Consider the following 24489-nt stretch of genomic DNA (forward strand, 5'->3'; position numbering starts at 1 on the left):
TATTGACGAGGGGGCGGAGAATTTGCATCAGCTGTGTGTGTGTGTGCGTGCGCGCGTGCTTGGCCATCAAGCGGTATTTCAGACTGGACGTGCAGTGATGATAGCTCAGTTCACAACGACAAAACACACAGATCACTTTGATCTTGTCAATGGAAATTGGGGTGGGGTGGGGGGGGGTCATGTAATTGTAAATAATAGAATTTATTTCATTAGGTATACATTTGAATTTAATTTATAAATATTGAAGACATTCTTGTGCACAACCTTTTGTTTAATTCCCTCTTATTTGCCCATTGGGTATAGTGAACATTCTCCTGAGTGTGAGTGGCATTTTGGTTTCTTTGATTCTTCAAAAATGAAGACTGTTTAACGGATTGTTTGGGGAGAGCGAGAGAAGTGAGGGAAAAAAAAGACAACGCATCAACATGAAATATTAATATGGCACTAACTTTACATAAACATAAAAGCACTTAGCCAGTGTGAATATGGAGATGACACTTGTTAATTTAGCGCCGCTAAACTTCCAGTTTGATGCTTCTGAGTATTCACCATATCAGCTCAGGGACTCTGTGAAGAAGAGATGCACCCCAATAGGGACAAATAGAACAAAAGACAACAAAAATGAAACTTGTTCGATATGAAGAATGGCACATTTTGCGAGCATCTGCAACAAAACCTCTTTCCTCATTCAAAAGGGTGAGTGGCGATTCACCCAAGTGCTTTTGCTGCGTTCCTAAACTGAACTGCCTCTTGGTATTCTGTGGACTGCCTAAATGCTCTCGTTTATGGTCCTTGCTTGATCTTCCCTAATGAAGCAATCTAAACTGGTTATTGACATGCACGCTGCTCAGTGTCAATTTCAGGCATGCAAATGAATTGCCAGCAGATGGTTATGAGCGCCACAGAATATGTAATCAATTTGCTTAACCTTAGATTACCTGGATCAAGCACCGCTTCATGGTTCATCCCCATGTGTTCGTGCACCGCTGTGTCTCATGACAGGCTTGGATGCTTTGATACAGAAGGCTAGGAGTATGGGGAAAAATCTGGTGGGGACATGCAATTCAAATACTTCATTGGTTATAATAATTGTTTTTTAATAAGTGTGCATTTATAATTTATTTTGGGTTATGGGCTCAATTACAAATAAGATCATATTTTTATTAACTAACCTTCGCTTTCTGTAATTTCATATGTCACATGACAACAAAATGTTTTCTGCATGTTTGTCACACCCAGAGGTGGTGGTGTTGCACCTTGAGTTACGTAATCAGATTTCTTTTCCCAAATAACGCAGAGAGTAACCCATTACCTTTAAATTTACACATTTTCAAATAAGTAATGCAACTTACTTTGTCATCCATTTTTTTTTTTTACATCTGTCCTGTCCCTACATTGAAAGAAATGGGGTGTAAGTGTGGACTATGTTGGAGTATGTGGAGTGTGCGTGTGTGTGTGTGTGAATATAATGCTTATTGTAGTTAAGCTAAACTAATTGTAAACAAGCATTTACTCATTTCATTTACACAAAACAAATAAAAATATTACAGAAACATATATTTCTCAGAATATTATGAATATTATATTATCTGCGGTCATTAAATGTTAAACAACAGTATTATTAAAAGTAAGTTTCCCCAACACTGGTTACACCGCATATTTCTATTTAAAGCAGAACTTCTCTCTCTTTTTTTAAAGAAGAATTTCGCTCTTTTATTGGCACTATTTTCTCCCAACTTTACATTTTTTTAAGCCCAGCAAAAATAAGCAAACACATTTAATGTTGATTTTCACCAGTATCAGACTGGACAACAAGGAACTAAAAGCAGACCAGTAGCAGATCATTGTAAATCATATAATGAAAGTATGTCGAGAGATTTAGGAAGTAGCTAGTAAAGAAGAAAAAGGATAAGAGAGACCAAGATTCTCTGCCAAAGTCATTTTGCTGTCTGGCCCCACCCCTGCACACGGCACCATTGCTTCAATTAACAGAGCAGCAGGTGCTCTTGAGAGATAGAAGGCTTTTTCTTTATTTCTTTCTTTGGTTTTTAGGGCGGGGGGTGACCTGTAAATGTGACACTTCACACTCTGAATGGGTTTGCCTGTTTCTCCACCTATTTCAGAGGTGTTAATTTAACTCTATCCCTCTCTTTCCTTCTTTTAGGTCTCCAGTTTGAAGAGTAAGCTGAAAAAGCAGTCGACCGCTACAGGCAGTGGGGTGGCTCGGGCCTTTCTGCATGCTCAGGCTGCATTGTTTGGCTCCTATCGGGACGCCCTGAGATATAAACCTGTAAGTCTACCACTCTTCTCTTCAAGCTCTGCACGGAATATCACCTTATCATCACTTTATCAACACCATGTACCATCTTGATACATAATTTATTTATTTTATAAGTATGCGTGTCATGAAACTGCACATGGGACAGGGACAGAGGTGATCCAAACGCAGGCTTTATTAGGAGGAGAATCCAGAGACAGGTACAAGAAAACAGGCAGGGGTCAAAAACCAGGTAAGCAGTCCAAACAAACATCAAATCCATGCAGGGATAAGGCAAACGGGAAACCGGGAACAGGCAGATGAACAGGGACCTGGAACAAGGCTAGGTAATGCAGTCGGACACATACAATACTGAGCACCGAACAAAGGGAAAACTCAGGCTTAAATCAGGGAGCTCAATCTAAAACAGGTGCAACAAATAAACCATAATCAGTCCAGGGTAAAACATGAATGAAACAATAAACTAGGAAGGAGTGCCCCCCAGGGGCTCAAGCGGGCACTCCAGCCGCAGATCGTCACAATGCGTTTATAAATATTTATGCATTTTTATTTGTTGCTAATGTCAGTGACTAAGTCCACATTTAAAAATTATTATTTTTACCTTTTTTATACTATTTTCAACAAGTTTTGATGACTCTGAAATGACGTGGGTTAATCATCAATTTTTTTTATTTTCAAACATTTTTTTTAACAAAGTATTTTTATTTTATTTTTTTGTAGACTTTAAGAATATTTCAGTTAAACCTAAGAAGTAGCCTATTTTTGTTTTTCAGTCAAAGCCATTTCAAGAGAAAGAAAGGCTGAAAGAAAGGGAAAAACAGGTGCAGGGAAAGGTGGGCCTGTCTGCATTGCTGAAATGTCAGATGTTAAAAAGCCTGGACGGTCTCTTTGAAATCTCAGGGCCTTCGTGGTCTTCTCAGACCCTCTAAACTCCTGAAATGTGCCTCCCGGTTACGTGAGTGGCGTTGAAGAAAACAAAGTGTGCTCTCTGTTTGTCAAATGTGGCCATCTTTGTTGGCAAGGCAGAGAGTAATTGGTTTTTGTAGACCCACAGAGCGAAGATACATTATTGATGTTTTAGCAGTTGTGCACAAACTGTCTTTTCGCCGCTAGAAAAAAATACACACATGCTCGAAGTCAAGTCTGTGAAACTCTTAGCCTTCAAAGCACTGCCTCAATTGAGCACATTGTCTGCAAATCTACATGGAATTACCACTGTTTTCATGCTTTCTTTTTTTAAATAGAATGCCCTCAGTCTCGCCACTTTAATTTTCTTCACATTTGCTTTAAAACACAAGCTCAAATATGGGTCGTTCTTTTTGACAGTCGGCCCCATCTCATTAAGAGTCTGAGAAGTCGAACGATTGAAAATCAGCCTTTGTGGAGCTTTATTTTGATTAATATTTCACTTTGTTATTACAGAGACAAAACACCCTTATGTCTTTGAAATGACAGCATTGCAGAGCAATTTAGTCGAAAACATTGCATTAGTTGCAATATTTTACTATAAATCAGTAATTTATGCATTATTTTAGAGCATTCCTTCTTGAAGAAAGCCTTTATGTATCTGAAATGTGATAGCGGTATTTGATTTTACACATCGAGTATTTCACCAGGATTACCGTCATGTTCTGTGATAATAGCCTATATTCTGTGTGCTACATTTCTAAAGAGATCCCTCCATTTGCAACGAATCATCTGTGTGAAGTTCCGCTCTGCTTTATGGAGCCCATATGCTTTCCCTTCAGCGCCTTAACATAGTGCCGACATCTAACTGAGCTGTAAATGAAACAATGCAGGGAATCATAATTGGCTCCCATGCAAGAGTCGGCAATCATGGACTTATATAGGTCACTGTAGTGTGATGCGTCATAGGTCTCTTTTGTTATTGACCCCCGAGCACCAAGAATGATGCTAAATGTGCAGATCAGACAGGTTTTAAGCCACGCCACTTAGCTGTTGTGAAAATGAATTATACAAATTTATAATTGGATTATAATTAAAGAAAAAAAAAGAAAGGTTGCTTGAAATGCTAACCTTTCTTGCTATTAAGCCTTGTTCGTGAAGCTGGAGCAGAATGAATTTCTCTGAAAATTGTTCGTAAAAATCATTCTTAAATAGTCGCATGCTATTCAGTGGGACAATGCGATACAGTTTGCTTAGGAAGTGTTTACTACGTATAAATATTTGCATTCAATGTAATTTGTATAGAATAGTTTTACAACCATTGAACATTTTACAACCGTTTTACAACCATCTAATGTAAATAATCTCATTCAGTGCGCCAATGTTGGGAGGACGAGAGAGCTCACCACACTTTAACTGAAGAAAATACACTGTAAATAAACAACACCAGGAAATTAAGAAAACATTTCATCAATTTGACAACACATGTGCTGCAAATACACACAACACGACCAAATACAGAAATGTGCTGCAAATAAACACAATGAAACCAAATACAGAAATGTGCCGCCAATACACAAAATGAAACCTAATACAGAAACACACAGCAAATATTCACAATGAAACCAAATACAGAAATGTGCCGTAAATACACACAATGAAACCAAATACAGAAATGTGCTGCAAATACTCACAATGAAACCAAATACAGAAATGTGCTGCAAATACTCACAGTGAAACCAAATACAGAAATGTGCCGCCAATACACAAAATGAAACCTAATACAGAAACACACAGCAAATATTCACAATGAAACCAAATACAGAAATGTGTCGTAAATACACACAATGAAACCAAATACAGAAATGTGCTGCAAATACTCACAATGAAACCAAATACAGAAATGTGCCGTAAATACACACAATGAAACCAAATACAGAAATGTGTTGCAAATACTCACAATGAAACCAAATACAGGAATGCACAGCAAATACACACAATGCAACCAAATACAGAAATGTGCCACAAATACTCACAATGAAACCAAATACAGAAATGTGCCACAAATACTCACAATGAAACCAAATACAGAAATGTGCCACAAATACTCACAATGAAACCAAATATAGAAATGCGCTGCAAATACACACAATGCAACCAAATACAGAAATGTGCCGCAAATACACACAATGAAACAAAATACAGAAATGTGTTGCAAATACTCACAATGAAACCAAATACAGAAATGTGTCTCAAATACACACAATAAAATCAAATACAGAAATGTGCCACAAATACTCACAATGAAACCAAATACAGAAATGTGCTGCAAATACTCACAATGAAACCAAATACAGAAATGAACAACAAATACACACACAGAAAAAAATACAGAAATGTGTCGCAAATACTCACAATGAAACCAAATACAGAAATGTGCCTCAAATACACACAATGAAACCGAACACAGAAACACACAGCAAATACTCACAATGAAACCAAATACAGAAATGTGCCGCAAATACTCACAATGCAACCAAATACAGAAATATGCCGCAAATATTCACAATGAAACCAAAAACAGAAATGTGCCGCAAATACTCACAATAAACCAAATACAGAAATGTGCTGCAAATACACACAAAGCAACCAAATGCAGAAATGTGCCGCAAATACACACAATGCAACCAATTACAGAAATATGCCGCAAATACTCACAATGCAACCAATTACAGAAATATGCCGCAAATATTCACAATGAAACCAAATACAGAAATGTGCCGCAAATACTCACAATAAACCAAATACAGAAATGTGCTGCAAATACACACAAAGCAACCAAATGCAGAAATGTGCCGCAAATACTCACAATGCAACCAATTACAGAAATATGCCGCAAATATTCACAATGAAACCAAATACAGAAATGTGCCGCAAATACTCACAATAAACCAAATACAGAAATGTGCTGCAAATACACACAAAGCAACCAAATACAAAAAACGCACAGCAAATACACACAATGAAACAAAATACAGAAATGTATCCCAAATACTCATAATGAAACCAAATACAGAAATGTGCCGCAAACACACACAATGAAACCAAAAACAGAAACTAGCTGCAAATACACACAATGATTCCAAATACAGAAATGTGCCGCAAATACACACAATGCAACCAAATACAGAAATGTGGCGCAAATACACAGAATGAAACCAAATACAGAAACACACAGCAAATATTCACATTGAAACCAAATACAGAAATGTGCCTCAAACACACACAATGAAACCAAATACAGAAACCTGCTGCAAATACACACAATGATATCAAATACAGAAATGTGCCGCAAATACTCACAATGAAACCATATACAGAAATGTGCTGCAAATACTCACATTGAAACCAAATACTGTACAGAAACCTGCTGCAAATACACACAATGAAACCAAATACAGAAATGTGCCTCAAACACTCACAATGAAACCAAATACAGAAACACACAGCAAATACAGACAATGAAACCAAATACAGAAATGTGCCGCAAATACACACAATGAAACCAAATACAGAAATGTGCCGCAAATACTCAAATGAAACCAAATACAGAAATGTGCCGCAAATACTCATAGTGAAACCAAATACAGAAATGGGGCACAAATACACACAATAAAACCAAATACAGAAACACACAGCAAATATTCACATTGAAACCAAATACAGAAATGTGCCGAAAACACACACAATGAAACCAAAAACAGAAACGTGCTGCAAATACACACAATGATATCAAATTCAGAAAGGTGCTGCGTGCGTTTGCACAGGGTGTGTGTGATGCGTCATGTGCAGTAGTGCGCAGAAGTACTTGTAGTCAGTGCATGTTGCATGCTGTGTGCTGCATGTTGCTCCTGCTTGTTACTCTCTGCTATCTGCTACTGCCACCGGCTAGCCCCCCCTAGTGGAGGTGAAAAGAGGAGCCGAGTGCGTAAGTCTCCTTCTGCCGGTACACAGCCTCTCTACCACCAAGACTCCTGCAGTGCCTCCACGTGGCCACACACGGATACTGGGATCCGCAAGGACCCAGGCGAAACTGCAGGGGATCTCTCGGAGCAGCAGTGGGCCCCAGAGGCACGACGTGCAGGCCCACCAGCGTGTGGACACGTCCTGGTGCCTGCCAACTACTGCCCCAGCTAGGGGTCAAATAGCATGGGTAGATGGGGCTCACAGCCTTGGATGGCAACCTGTCTAAGAGAAGGTCACTCTGAAATTAAATCGGGACTACGAGGAGTTGCGCCCCACAGTCCGCTATAAGCATAGTAAAGCCAACCATGGAGCACAAAGACATCCCAAATCCTATACTTCCAACGGCGGGAGTCCGCAGGAACACCGCAGCGGACGGTGGTGCTGGTCCTCCTCCGGGAGGACACCATGACAACGGGACCTTAAACCCAGAGATTGTCTCAGGGAGGGTCCTGTCCGACTACACCACCCCGTCCAATGCACTCATGCGCTGTCGAAGACCAGTTGTAATGGGAACCTTCAACACATGCACAGTGAGAGAAGAAGCGAGGTTGATAGAACTTGCACATTGTGCAGAGGAAAGGGGAGTGGAGATCCTGGCGGTCCAAGAACACAAGAGAGTGCACACTGAAGACCCGATACTGTACCACAGAGTGGAGAGAAGCACGTTCATTTCCGTATCAGCGTGGAAGAATGATGCCCAATCCGCAACAGGAGGTGTCGGGTTAATGCTGGCCCCACGGGCACGTAAGGCTCTACATCAGGTTTACCATCACACCGACAGGATTATGTGTGCAGAGTTCTTGGGTAACCCAGTAACAACAGTCATAGTTGTGTACTCACCCACCAACGTGGCGCCATCTGACGAGGTGGAGAATTTCTTTGAGGACCTTGTAAGAGCGGTTTGCGGCGTCCCAACGCACAACTTCCTGGCAATCCTTGGGGACTTTAATGCGAGGCTTGGACCAGAGGACGTACTCGTCCCCTACCATGACTCTACCAACCGCAATGGCACTTACCTCACTGCCTTCCTCACCAAGCACGAGTTACTGGCGGCAAATACCATCTTCCGGAAGAGAACAGGAAAGAGGTGGACCTTCAGAGACAGAGCCTCAGGAATGCTACGGCAGCTAGATTACATCTGAGTGAGGAAGAAGTGGAGGAATTTCATCATGAATGCTGAGCCATACAGCACTTTTAGCTCTGTGGGCTCAGATCACTGTGTGGTCTCAATGAGGGTTCGCTTGAGCCTCAGGGCCCCCAAACCAAGCCCCAAAATCCGGTATAACTGGAAAGCTTACTCAAGCGACCCTGGCCTTCTAACCAGATACACAGAGGAGGTGAAGAGACGATTCCAGCAGCTGGACAGGGGAGCAGAGGCAAGCAGCGAATACAGGAGATTCGTCACAGTGAACGAGGAGGCGACCAGACTGTGCGTGCCTAAGATGGAGAAAATCAGAACCTCCCTGCAATCAAAACACCCAGAGGTCATAGCAGCACGTGGGATGGTGGAGGAATGCCGCCTCAACTTTGAGCAGGAACCAACTGAGGAGAGGTGCAGTGAGCTGAACGAAGCCAAACAGTTTCTTTTCAGAACCTATGATACCATCAAAGGGGAGGAACTGATGGAAAGAGTGCGGAGGGTGCAGGCGGCGCAAGGGGAACGGCAGTATGGGGAAGCATGGAGGGTCATCAATGAAATGACGGGACGAAAGAGGACCAAGGAGGGACAGGTGAAGGGACACAGCCTGGAGGAGAGGGTGGCGACCTGGTCAAGCCACTTCAAAGGGCTGCTGGGAGAAACAGCAGACGTGGCTGTGGAAGAGGAAATACAATCAGACCTCCCAAACCTGAACATCAACAATGGTCCCTTCACACTCGGTGAGCTCGTCAGGGCAAAAGCCACAGTAAGAGTGGGAAAAAGCGCTGGCCCAGATGGCATACCCCCAGAGGTGCTGAAGAACTGTGATCTTGATGACATCATTTTGGAGTTTTGCAACCTTGCTCTGCTTCACCATCGGCAGCCTGATATGTGGTCTCTATCAAACATCGTGCCAGTGCCCAAATCCGGAGACCTCTCGAAGCCAGACAACTACCGAGGTATCAGCCTGACCTGTATAACTGCCAAAATCTACAACCGCATGATTCTAAACAGGGTCCGGCAAGCAATCGACCCTCTCTTGAGAGTAAATCAGAATGGCTTTCGAGTAGGGCGAACTGCTACAACCCAGATTTTGGCACTCAGGAGACTGATAGAGGAGGTGAGGAAGGACAAACTGACTGCAGTCTTATGTTTCATAGACTTCAAAAAGGCATTTGACTCGATTCACCGAGGGATGATGATGAAGATTCTGAAGGCATACAGAATTCCTCCGAACCTACTCCAAGCAATAGAGTTCATGTACTCAGGGACAAGGGCCAGGGTGGTCACTCCAGATGGCAACAGCGAGGAGTTTGACATCCGGGCTGGAGTTATGCAAGGGGATACATTAGCCCCCTTTCTCTTCATCATAGTCCTTGATTATGCACTCAAGAAGGCAATCAGTGGGCAAGAGCAGGAACTTGGCTTCACTTTGACACCAAGGAAATCAAGTCGGCACCTGGCAGTAGTCTTGACAGACCTTGAATATGCGGATGACTTCAGTCTGCTCTCCAATAGCATGGAACAAGCTCAAGAACTACTACACAGGGTGGAGCTAGAGTGCACTAAGGTTGGCCTTAGGGTAAATGCAAAGAAAATCGAGGTCATGACCTACAACGTACCACCAGAACATCAACCTCTGATAACAGTAGGAGACACTGTGCTAAAGGAAGTTGAGGATTTTAAGTACCTGGGCGCATGGGTCAACTCAGAGCGTGATCTAATAGTGAGGAAAGCACTTGCGTGGAAAGCCCTGAACGGCATGAACAGTGTATGGATCTCCAGCCTCTCCCGCCAAATCAGACTCAGCTTATTCTACGCGACGGTAGAGTCTGTTCTCCTCTATGGCAGTGAATGTACCTGGGCGCATGGGTCAACTCAGAGCGTGATCTAATAGTGAGGAAAGCACTTGCGTGGAGGGCCCTGAACGGCATGAACAGTGTATGGAACTCCAGCCTCTCCGCCAAATCAGACTCAGCTTATTCTACGCGACGGTAGAGTCTGTTCTCCTCTATGGCAGTGAATGCTGGACACTGAATCCAACCCTAGAGAAGTCCCTGGACGGGTGCTACACCAGGATGCTCCGTGCAGTGCTTAATATCAGTAAGGGAATGCATGTAACCAACAAAATCCTCTATGAGGGAGTATCAAGAGTGACCAACAAGATTTCTGTGAGGAGAATAAGACTTGCAGGACATTGCCGAAGGCATCAAGAGCTGCCAGCCAGCAAGCTGGTGCTATGGGAACCAACACATGGCCACAGGTCAAGAGGACGCCCCACGCTAACAAATGTGGACATACTCAAGAGGGATGCGGGAGCCCAGAGCACCAACGAACTGGCCGGATGCATGGAGAATCGGGATGCATGGAGGCAACGATGGAAAGGCTCGTCTGAGGACTTAGAGCTGCAAATACTCACAATGAAACCAAATACAGAAACGCACAGCAAATACACACAATAGAACAAAATACAGAAATGTGCCGCAAATACTCACAATGAAACCGAATACAGAAATGTGCCGCAAACACACACAATTAAACCAAATACAGAAACGCACAGCAAATACACACAATGGAACAAAATAGAGAAAAATGCCGCAAATACACACAAAGCGGACAAAAACAGAAACACGTTGCAAATACTCACAATGAACGCAAAAACAGAAACTTGCTGCAAATACATACAATGCAACCAAATACAGAAATGAAAAGCAAATACACACAATGAAACCAAATGCAGACATGTTCCGCAAATACTCACAATGAAACCAAATACAGAAATGTGCCAAAAACACTCACAATGAAACCAAATACAGAAATGCACAGCAAATACACACAATGAAACCAAATACAGAAATGTGTTGCAAGTACTCACAATGCAACAAAAACAGAAACTTGCTGCAAATACACACAATGCAAACAAATACAGAAATGTGCATCAAATATACACAATGCAACCAAATACAGAAACACACGGTAAATACTCACAATGCAACCAAAAACAGAAATGCACAGCAAATACACACAATGAAACCAAATACAGAAACGAACAGCAAATACACACAATGAAACCAAATACAGAAATGTGCCGCAAATACTCACAATGCAACCAAATAAAGAAATGTGGCGCAAATACACACAATGCAACCAAATACAGAAACGCACAGCAAATACACACAATGAAACAAAATAGGGGAATGTGTCGCAAATACTTACAATGAAACCAAATACAGAAATGCACAGCAAATACTCACAATGCAACCAAATACAGAAATGTGCCGCAAATACACACAATGTAACAAAATACAGAAATGTGTCTCAAATACTCACAATGAAACCAAATACAGAAATGTGGTGCAAATACTCACAATGAAACAAAATACAGAAATGTGGTGCAAATACTCACAATGGAACAAAATACAAAAATGTGCCACAAATACTCACAATGAAACCAAATACAGAAATGTGCCGCGAATACACACAATGCAACCAAATACAGAAACACACAGCAAATATACACAATGAAACAAAATACAGAAATGTGCCGCAAATTCACACAATGCAACCAAGTACAGAAAAGCACAGCAAATACACACAATGAAACAAAATACAGAAATGTGTCTCAAACACTCACAATGGAACAAAATATAGAAATGTGCCACAAATACACACAATGCAGCCAAATACAGAAATGTGCCGCAAATACACACAATGAAACCAAAAACAGAAACTTGCTGCAAATACACACAATGATACTAAATACAGAAATGTTTCTCAAATACTCACAATGGAACCAAATACAGAAATGTGCTGCAAATACACACAATGAAATCAAATACAGAAATGCACAGCAAATATTCACAATGAAACCAAATACAGAAATGTGCCGCAAATACACACAGTGAAACCAAATACAGAAACACACAGCAAATATACACAATGAAACAAAATACAGAAATGTGCCGCAAATACAAACAATGGAACCAAGTACAGAAACGCACAGCAAATACACACAATGAAACAAAATACAGAAATGTGTCTCAAATACTCACAACGAAACCAAATACAGAAACACACAGCAAATACACACAATGAAACAAAATACAGAAATGTGCCGCAAATACACACAATGCAACCAAATACAGAAACGCACAGCAAATACACACAATGCAACCAAATACAGAATTGTGCCGCAAATACACATAATGCAACCAATTACAGAAACACACAGCAAATAAAAACAATGAAACAAAATACAGAAACACACAGCAAATAAAAACAATGAAACAAAATACAGAAATGTGCCGCAAATACACACAATGCAACCAAATACAGAAAAGCACAGCAAATACACACAATGAAACTAAATATAGAAATGTGTCTCAAATACTCACAATGAAACCAAATACAGAAATGCACAGCAAATACTCACAATGGAACAAAATACAGAAATATGCCGCAAATACACACAATGCAACCAAATACAGGAATGCACAGCAAATACACACAATGAAACCAAATACAGAAATGTGCCGCAAATACACACAATGAAATCAAATACAGAAATGCACAGCAAATATTCACAATGAAACCAAATACAGAAATGTGCCGCAAATACTCACAATGAAACCAAATACAGAAATGTGCCGCAAATACACACAATGCAACCAAATACAGAAACACACAGCAAATACACACAATGAAACAAAATACAGAAATGTGCCGCAAATACACACAATGCAACCAAGTACAGAAACGCACAGCAAATACACACAATGAAACAAAATACAGAAATATGTCTCAAATACTCACAACGAAACCAAATACAGAAACACACAGCAAATAAAAACAATGAAACAAAATACAGAAACGAACAGCAAATACACACAATGAAACCAAATACAGAAATGTGCCGCAAATACTCACAATGAAACCAAATACAGAAATGTGCCGCAAATACACACAATGCAACCAAATACAGAAACACACAGCAAATACACACAATGAAATAAAATACAGAAATGTGCCGCAAATACACACAATGCAACCAAATACAGAAACGCACAGCAAATACACACAATGCAACCAAATACAGAATTGTGCCGCAAATACACACAATGCAACCAAATACAGAAAAACACAGCAAATAAAAACAATGAAACAAAATACAGAAACGAACAGCAAATACACACAATGAAACCAAATACAGAAATGTGCCGCAAATACTCACAATGCAACCAAATAAAGAAATGTGGCACAAATACACACAATGAAACCAAACACAGAAACACACAGCAAATATTCACATTCAAACCAAATACAGAAATGTGCCGCAAACACACACAATGAAACCAAAACAGAAACTTGCTGCAAATACACACAATGATACCAAATACAGAAATGTGCCACAAACACACACAATGAAACCAAATACAGAAACAGACAGCAAATACACACAATGGAACCAAATACAGAAACGCACAGCAAATACTCACAATGAAACCAAATACAGAAATGTGCCGCAAATACTCACAGTGAAACCAAATACACAAATGTGCCACAAATACACACAATGCAACCAAATACAGAATTGTGCCGCAAAAATACACAATGCAACCAAATACAGAAACGAACAGCAAATACACACAATGAAATAAAATACGGGAATGTGTCGCAAATACTTACAATGCAACCAAATACAGAAATGTGCCGCAAATACACACAATGCAACCAAATACAGAAATGCACAGCAAATACACACAATGAAACAAAATACAGAAATGTGTCTCAAATACTCACAATGAAACCAAATACAGAAATGTGGTGCAAATAAACACAATGAAACCAAATACAGAAATGCAGAGCAAATACTCACAATGGAACAAAATACAGAAATGTGTCTCAAATACTCACAATGAAACCAAATACAGAAATGTGGTGCAAATAAACACAATGAAACCAAATACAGAAATGCACAGCAAATACTCACAATGGAACAAAATATAGAAATGTGCCGCAAATACACACAATGAAACCAAATACAGAAATGTGCCGCAAATACACACAATGAAACCAAAAACAGAAACTTGCTGCAAATACACACAATGATACTAAATACAGACATGTGCCGCAAATACTGACAATGAAACCAAATACAGAAATGTGCCGCAAATACACACAATGCAACCAAATACAGAAACGGACAGCAAATACACACAATGAAACGAAATACGGGAATGTGTCGCAAATACTTACAATGAAACCAAATACAGAAATGCACAGGAAATACTCACAATTCAACCAAATACAGAAATGTGCCGCAAATACACACAATGAAACAAAATACAGAAATGTGTCTCAAATACTCACAATGAAACCAAATACAGAAATGTGGTGCAAATACTCACAATGGAACAAAATACAGAAATGTGCCACAAATACTCACAATGGAACAAAATATAGAAATGTGCCGCAAATACACACAATGCAGCCAAATACAGAAATGTACCGCAAATACACACAATGAAACCAAAAACAGAAACTTGCTGCAAATACACACAATGATACTAAATACAGAAATGTGTCTCAAATATTCACAATGGAACCAAATACAGAAATGTGCTGCAAATACACACAATGCAACCAAATACAGAAACACACAGCAAATACACACAATGAAACAAAATACAGAAATGTGCCGCAAATACACACAATGCAACCAAATACAGAAACACACAGCAAATACACACAATGAAACAAAATACAGAAATGTGCCGCAAATACACACAATGCAACCAAGTACAGAAACGCACAGCAAATACACACAATGAAACAAAATACAGAAATGTGTCTCAAATACTCACAACGAAACCAAATACAGAAACACAAAGCAAATACACACAATGAAACAAAATACAGAAATGTGCCGCAAATACACACAATGCAACCAAATACAGAAACGCACAGCAAATACACACAATGCAACCAAATACAGAATTGTGCCGCAAATACACACAATGCAACCAAATACAGAAACACACAGCAAATAAAAACAATGAAACAAAATACAGAAATGTGCCGCAAATACACACAATGCAACCAAATACAGAAAAGCACAGCAAATACACACAATGAAACAAAATACAGAAATGTGTCTCAAATACACACAATGCAACCAAATACAGAAACACACAGCAAATAAAAACAATGAAACAAAATACAGAAATGTGCCGCAAATACACACAATGCAACCAAATACAGAAAAGCACAGCAAATACTCACAATGAAACCAAATACAGAAATGTGGTGCAAATACTCACAATGGAACAAAATACGGGAATGTGTCGCAAATACTTACAATGAAACCAAATACAGAAATGCACAGCAAATACTCACAATGCAACCAAATACAGAAATGTGCCGCAAAATACACACAATGAAACAAAATACAGAAATGTGTCTCAAATACTCACAATGAAACCAAATACAGAAATGTGGTGCAAATACTCACAATGGAACAAAATACAGAAATGTGCCACAAATACTCACAATGGAACAAAATATAGAAATGTGCCGCAAATACACACAATGCAGCCAAATACAGAAATGTACCGCAAATACACACAATGAAACCAAAAACAGAAACTTGCTGCAAATACACACAATGATACTAAATACAGAAATGTGTCTCAAATATTCACAATGGAACCAAATACAGAAATGTGCTGCAAATACACACAATGAAATCAAATACAGAAATGCACAGCAAATATTCACAATGAAACCAAATACAGAAATGTGCCGCAAATACTCAAAATGAAACCAAATACAGAAATGTGCCGCAAATACACACAATGCAACCAAATACAGAAACACACAGCAAATACACACAATGAAACAAAATACAGAAATGTGCCACAAATACACACAATGCAACCAAGTACAGAAACGCACAGCAAATACACACAATGAAACAAAATACAGAAATGTGTCTCAAATACTCACAACGAAACCAATTACAGAAACACAAAGCAAATACACACAATGAAACAAAATACAGAAATGTGCCGCAAATACACACAATGCAACCAAATACAGAAACGCACAGCAAATACACACAATGCAACCAAATACAGAATTGTGCCGCAAATACACACAATGCAACAAAATACAGAAACACACAGCAAATAAAAACAATGAAACAAAATACAGAAATGTGCCGCAAATACACACAATGCAACCAAATACAGAAACGCACAGCAAATACACACAATGAAACAAAATACAGAAATGTGTCTCAAATACTCACAACGAAACAAAATAAAGAAACACACAGCAAATACACACAATGAAACCAAATACAGAAACGCACAGCAAATACACACAATGCAACCAAATACAGAATTGTGCCGCAAATACACACAATGCAACCAAATACAGAAACACACAGCAAATAAAAACAATGAAACAAAATACAGAAATGTGCCGCAAATACACACAATGCAACCAAATACAGAAAAGCACAGCAAATACACACAATGAAACAAAATACAGAAATGTGTCTCAAAAACTCACAATGAAACCAAATACAGAAATGTGGTGCAAATACTCACAATGGAACAAAATACAGAAATGTGCCGCAAATACACACAATGCAGCCAAATACAGAAATGTGCCGCAAATGCACACAATGAAACCAAAAACAGAAACTTGCTGCAAATACACACAATGATACTAAATACAGAAATGTGTCTCAAATACTCACAATGGAACCAAATACAGAAATGTGCTGCAAATACACACAATGAAATCAAATACAGAAATGCACAGCAAATATTCACAATGAAACCAAATACAGAAATGTGCCGCAAATACTCACAATGATACCAAATACAGAAATGTGCCGCAAATACACACAATGCAACCAAATACAGAAACACACAGCAAAAACACACAATTAAACAAAATATAGAATTGTGCTGCAAATACACACAATGCAGCCAAATACAGAAATGTGCCGCAAATACACACAATGCAACCAAATACAGAAACACACAGCAAAAACACTCAATGAAACAAAATATAGAAATGTGCCGCAAATACACACAATGCAACCAAGTACAGAAACGCACAGCAAATACACACAATGAAACAAAATACAGAAATGTGCCGCAAATACACACAATGCAACCAAATACAGAAACGCACAGCAAATACACACAATGAAACAAAATACAGAAATGTGTCTCAAATACTCAAAATGAAACAAAATACAGAAATGTGCCGCAAATACACACAATGCAACCAAATACAGAAACACACAGCAAATACACACAATGAAACAAAATACAGAAATGTGCCGCAAATACTCACAATGAAACCAAATACAGAAATGTGGTGCAAATACTCACAATGGAACAAAATACAGAAATGTGCCGCAAATACACACAATGCAGCCAAATACAGAAATGTGCCGCAAATACACACAATGAAACCAAAAACAGAAACTTGCTGCAAATACACACAATGATTCTAAATACAGAAATGTGTCTCAAATACTCACAATGAAACAAAATACAGAAATGTGCCGCAAATACACACAATGCAACCAAATACAGAAACACACAGCAAATAAAAACAATGAAACCAAATATAGAAATGTGCAGCAAATACACACAATGGAACAAAATACAGAAATGTGCCACAAATACTCACAATGGAACAAAATATAGAATTGTGCCGCAAATACACACAATGCAGCCAAATACAGAAATGTGCCGCAAATACACACAATGAAACCAAAAACAGAAACTTGCTGCAAATACACACAATGATACTAGATACAGAAATGTGTCTCAAATACTCACAATGGAACTAAATACAGAAATGTGCCGCAAATACACACAATGCAACCAAATACAGAAACGCACAGCAAATACACACAATGAAACAAAATACAGAAATGTGTCTCAAATACTCACAACGAAACAAAATACAGAAACACACAGCAAATACACACAATGAAACAAATTAGAGAAATGTGCCGCAAATACACACAATGCAACCAAATACAGAAACGCACAGCAAATACACACAATGCAACCAAATACAGAATTGTGCCGCAAATACACACAATGCAACCAAATACAGAAACACACAGCAAATAAAAACAATGAAACAAAATACAGAATTGTGCCGCAAATACACACAATGCAACCAAATACAGAAAAGCCAGCGAATACACACAATGAAACAAAATACAGATATGCACAGCAAATACTCACAATGGAACAAAATACAGAAATGTGCCGCAAATACACACAATGCAATAAAATACAGAAATGTGCCGCAAATACACGCAATGCAACCAAATACAGAAATGCACAGCAAATACACACAATGAAACAAAATACAGAAATGTGTCTCAAATACACACAATGAAATCAAATACAGAAATGCACAGCAAATATTCACAATGAAACCAAATACAGAAATGTGCCGCAAATACTCACAGTGAAACCAAATAACGAAATGTGTCGCAAACACACACAATGCAACCAAAAACAGAAACACACAGCAAATAAAAACAATGAAACAAAATACAGAAATGTGCCGCAAATACACACAATGCAACCAAATACAGAAAAGCACAGAAAATACACACAATGAAACAAAATACAGAAATGTGTCTCAAATACTCACAATGAAACCAAATACAGAAATTTGGTGCAAATACTCACAATGAAACTAAATACAGAAATGCACAGCAAATATTCACAATGAAACCAAATACAGAAATGTGCCGCAAATACTCACAGTGAAACCAAATACAGAAATGTGCCGCAAATACACACAATGCAACCAAATACAGAAACACACAGCAAATACACACAATGAAACAAAATACAGAAATGTGCCGCAAATTCACACAATGCAACCAAGTACAGAAACGCACAGCAAATACACACAATGAAACAAAATACAGAAATGTGTCTCAAATACTCACAACGAAACCAAATACAGAAACACACAGCAAATACACACAATGAAACAAAATACAGAAATGTGCCGCAAATTCACACAATGCAACCAAGTACAGAAACGCACAGCAAATACACACAATGAAACAAAATACAGAAATGTGCCGCAAATACACACAATGAAACCAAATACAGAAATGTGGTGCAAATACTCACAATGAAACCAAATACAGAAATGCACAGCAAATACACACAATGCAACCAAATATAGAAATGTGCAGCAAATACTCACAATGAAACCAAATACAGAAATACACAGCAAATACTCACAATGGAACAAAATACAGAAATGTGCAGCAAATACACAGAATGCAACCAAATACAGAAATGCACAGCAAATACTCACAATGGAACAAAATATAGAATTGTGCCGCAAATACACACAATGAAACCAAATACAGAAATGTGCCGCAAATACACACAATGAAACCAAAAACAGAAACTTGCTGCAAATACACACAATGATACTAAATACAGAAATGTGTCTCAAATACTCACAATGGAACCAAATACAGAAATGTGCTGCAAATACACACAATGAAATCAAATACAGAAATGCACAGCAAATACACACAATGAAACAAAATACAGAAATGTGTCTCAAATACTCACAACGAAACCAAATACAGAAACACACAGCAAATACATACAATGAAACAAAATACAGAAATGTGCCGCAAATACACACAATGCAACCAAATACAGAAACACACAGCAAATAAAAACAATGAAACCAAATATAGAAATGTGCAGCAAATAAACACAATGGAACAAAATACAGAAATGTGCCACAAATACTCACAATGGAACAAAATATAGAATTGTGCCGCAAATACACACAATGCAGCCAAATACAGAAATGTGCCGCAAATACACACAATGAAACCAAAAACAAAAACTTGCTGCAAATACACACAATGATACTAGATACAGAAATGTGTCTCAAATACTCACAATGGAACTAAATACAGAAATGTGCCGCAAATACACACAATGCAACCAAATACAGAAACGCAAAGCAAATACACACAATGAAACAAAATACAGAAATGTGTCTCAAATACTCACAACGACACAAAATACAGAAACACACAGCAAATACACACAATGAAACAAATTAGAGAAATGTGCCGCAAATACACACAATGCAACCAAATACAGAAACGCACAGCAAATACACACAATGCAACCAAATATAGAATTGTGCCGCAAATACACACAATGCAACCAAATACAGAAACACACAGCAAATAAAAACAATGAAACAAAATACAGAATTGTGCCGCAAATACACACAATGCAACCAAATACAGAAAAGCACAGCAAATACACACAATGAAACAAAATACAGAAATGCACAGCAAATACTCACAATGGAACAAAATACAGAAATGTGCCGCAAATACACACAATGCAATAAAATACAGAAATGTACCGCAAATACACGCAATGCAACCAAATACAGAAATGCACAGCAAATACACACAATGAAACCAAATACAGAAATGTGCCGCAAATACACACAATGCAATCAAATACAGAAACGTACAGCAAATATTCATAATGAAACCAAATACAGAAATGTGCTGCAAATACACACAATGAAACCAAATACAGAAATGTGCTGCAAATACACACAATGCAACCAAATACAGAAACACACAGCAAATACACACAATGAAACAAAATACAGCAATGTGTCTCAAATACTCAAAATGAAACAAAATACAGAAATGTGCCGCAAATACACACAATGCAACCAAATACAGAAACACACAGCAAATACACACAATGAAACAAAATACAGAAATGTGCCGCAAATACTCACAATGAAACCAAATACAGAAATGTGGTGCAAATACTCACAATGGAACAAAATACAGAAATGTGCCACAACTACTCACAATGGAACAAAATATAGAAATGTGCCGCAAATACACACAATGCAGCCAAATACAGAAATGTGCCGCAAATACACACAATGAAACCAAAAACAGAAATGTGCTGCAAATACACACAATGAAATCAAATACAGAAATGCACAGCAAATACACACAATGAAACAAAATACAGAAATGTGCCGCAAATACACACAATGCAACCAAATACAGAAACACACAGCAAATAAAAACAATGAAACCAAATATAGAAATGTGCAGCAAATACACACAATGAAACCAAATACAGAAATGCACAGCAAATATTCATAATGAAACCAAATACAGAAATGTGCTGCAAATACACACAATGAAACCAAATACAGAAATGTGCTGCAAATACACACAATGCAACCAAATACAGAAACACACAGCAAATACACACAATGAAACAAAATACAGAAATGTGTCTCAAATACTCAAAATGAAACAAAATACAGAAATGTGCCGCAAATACACACAATGCAACCAAATACAGAAACACACAGCAAATACACACAATGAAACAAAATACAGAAATGTGCCGCAAATACTCACAATGAAACCAAATACAGAAATGTGGTGCAAATACTCACAATGGAACAAAATACAGAAATGTGCCACAAATACTCACAATGGAACAAAATATAGAAATGTGCCGCAAATACACACAATGCAGCCAAATACAGAAATGTGCCGCAAATACACACAATGAAATCAAATACAGAAATGCACAGCAAATACACACAATGAAACAAAATACAGAAATGTGTCTCAAATACTCACAACGAAACCAAATACAGAAACACACAGCAAATACACACAATGAAACAAAATACAGAAATGTGCCGCAAATACACACAATGCAACCAAATACAGAAACACACAGCAAATACACACAATGAAACCAAATATAGAAATGTGCAGCAAATACACACAATGAAACAAAATACAGAAATGTGCCGCAAATACACACAATGCAACCAAATACAGAAACGCACAGCAAATACACACAATGCAACCAAATACAGAATTGTGCCGCAAATACACACAATGCAACCAAATACAGAAAAGCACAGCAAATACACACAATGAAACCAAATACAGAAATGCACAGCAAATACTCACAATGGAGCAAAATACAGAAATGTGCCGCAAATACACACAATGCAACCAAATACAGAAATGCACAGCAAATACTCACAATGAAACCAAATACAGAAATGTGGTGCAAATACTCACAATGAAACCAAATACAGAAATGCACAGCAAATACACACAATGCAACCAAATATAGAAATGTGCAGCAAATACACACAATGCAACCAAATACAGAAAAGCAAAGCAAATACACACAATGAAACAAAATACAGAAATGTGTCTCAAATACTCACAATGAAACCAAATACAGAAATGCACAGCAAATACTCACAATGGAGCAAAATACAGAAATGTGCCGCAAATACACACAATGCAACCAAATACAGAAATGCACAGCAAATACTCACAATGAAACCAAATACAGAAATGTGGTGCAAATACTCACAATGAAACCAAATACAGAAATGCACAGCAAATACACACAATGCAACCAAATATAGAAATGTGCAGCAAATACTCACAATGAAACCAAATACAGAAATACACAGCAAATACTCACAATGGAACAAAATACAGAAATGTGCCACAAATACTCACAATGAAACTAAATACAGAAATGCACAGCAAATACACACAATGCACCCAAATACAGAAATGTGCAGCAAATACACAGAATGCAACCAAATACAGAAATGCACAGCAAATACTCACAATGGAACAAAATATAGAATTGTTCCACAAATACACACAATGAAACCAAATACAGAAAAGTGCCGCAAATACACACAATGAAACCAAAAACAGAAACTTGCTGCAAATACACACAATGATACTAAATACAGAAATGTGTCTCAAATACTCACAATGGAACCAAATACAGAAATGTGCTGCAAATACACACAATGAAATCAAATACAGAAATGCACAGCAAATACACACAATGAAACAAAATACAGAAATGTGTCTCAAATACTCACAACGAAACCAAATACAGAAACACACAGCAAATACACAATGAAACAAAATACAGAAATGTGCCGCAAATACACACAATGCAACCAAATACAGAAACACACAGCAAATAAAAACAATGAAACCAAATATAGAAATGTGCCACAAATACTCACAATGGAACAAAATATAGAATTGTGCCGCAAATACACACAATGCAGCCAAATACAGAAATGTGCCGCAAATACACACAATGAAACCAAAAACAGAAACTTGCTGCAAATACACACAATGATACTAGATACAGAAATGTGTCTCAAATACTCACAATGGAACTAAATACAGAAATGTGCCGCAAATACACACAATGCAACCAAATACAGAAACGCACAGCAAATACACACAATGAAACAAAATACAGAAATGTGTCTCAAATACTCACAACGAAACAAAATACAGAAACACACAGCAAATACACACAATGAAACAAATTAGAGAAATGTGCCGCAAATACACACAATGCAACCAAATACAGAAACGCACAGCAAATACACACAATGCAACCAAATACAGAATTGTGCCGCAAATACACACAATGCAACCAAATACAGAAAAGCACAGCAAATACACACAATGAAACAAAATACAGAAATGCACAGCAAATACTCACAATGGAACAAAATACAGAAATGTGCCGCAAATACACACAATGCAATAAAATACAGAAATGTGCCGCAAATACACGCAATGCAACCAAATACAGAAATGCACAGCAAATACACACAATGAAACCAAATACAGAAATGTGCCGCAAATACACACAATGCAATCAAATACAGAAATGCACAGCAAATATTCACAATGAAACCAAATACAGAAATGTGCTGCAAATACACACAATGCAACCAAATACAGAAACACACAGCAAATACACACAATGAAACAAAATACAGAAATGTGTCTCAAATACTCAAAATGAAACAAAATGCAGAAATGTGCCGCAAATACACACAATGCAACCAAATACAGAAACACACAGCAAATACACACAATGAAACCAAATACAGAAATGTGGTGCAAATACTCACAATGGAACAAAATACAGAAATGTGCCACAAATACACACAATGCAGC

The 24489-nt window shown here is 38.1% G+C and overlaps 1 protein-coding gene across 5 annotated transcripts in view; it reads left to right on the forward strand.

Annotated features, from left to right (window-relative positions):
* dennd1b (DENN domain containing 1B) overlaps positions 1-24489 on the forward strand; it is a 122048-nt gene that overhangs the window by 63194 nt on the left and 34365 nt on the right. For all 5 annotated transcript variants that reach the window (XM_039668723.2, XM_039668721.2, XM_039668722.2 and 2 more), the window contains one exon: positions 2165-2290. In XM_039668723.2, the coding sequence (XP_039524657.2) occupies positions 2165-2290 (126 nt within the window). The remainder of the gene's footprint in view (positions 1-2164; positions 2291-24489) is intronic.

This window comes from Pimephales promelas, chromosome 2, assembly GCF_988280905.1.
Source record: "Pimephales promelas chromosome 2, fPimPro1.hap1.1, whole genome shotgun sequence".
In the NCBI taxonomy this organism is placed as follows: Eukaryota; Metazoa; Chordata; class Actinopteri; order Cypriniformes; family Leuciscidae; genus Pimephales; species Pimephales promelas.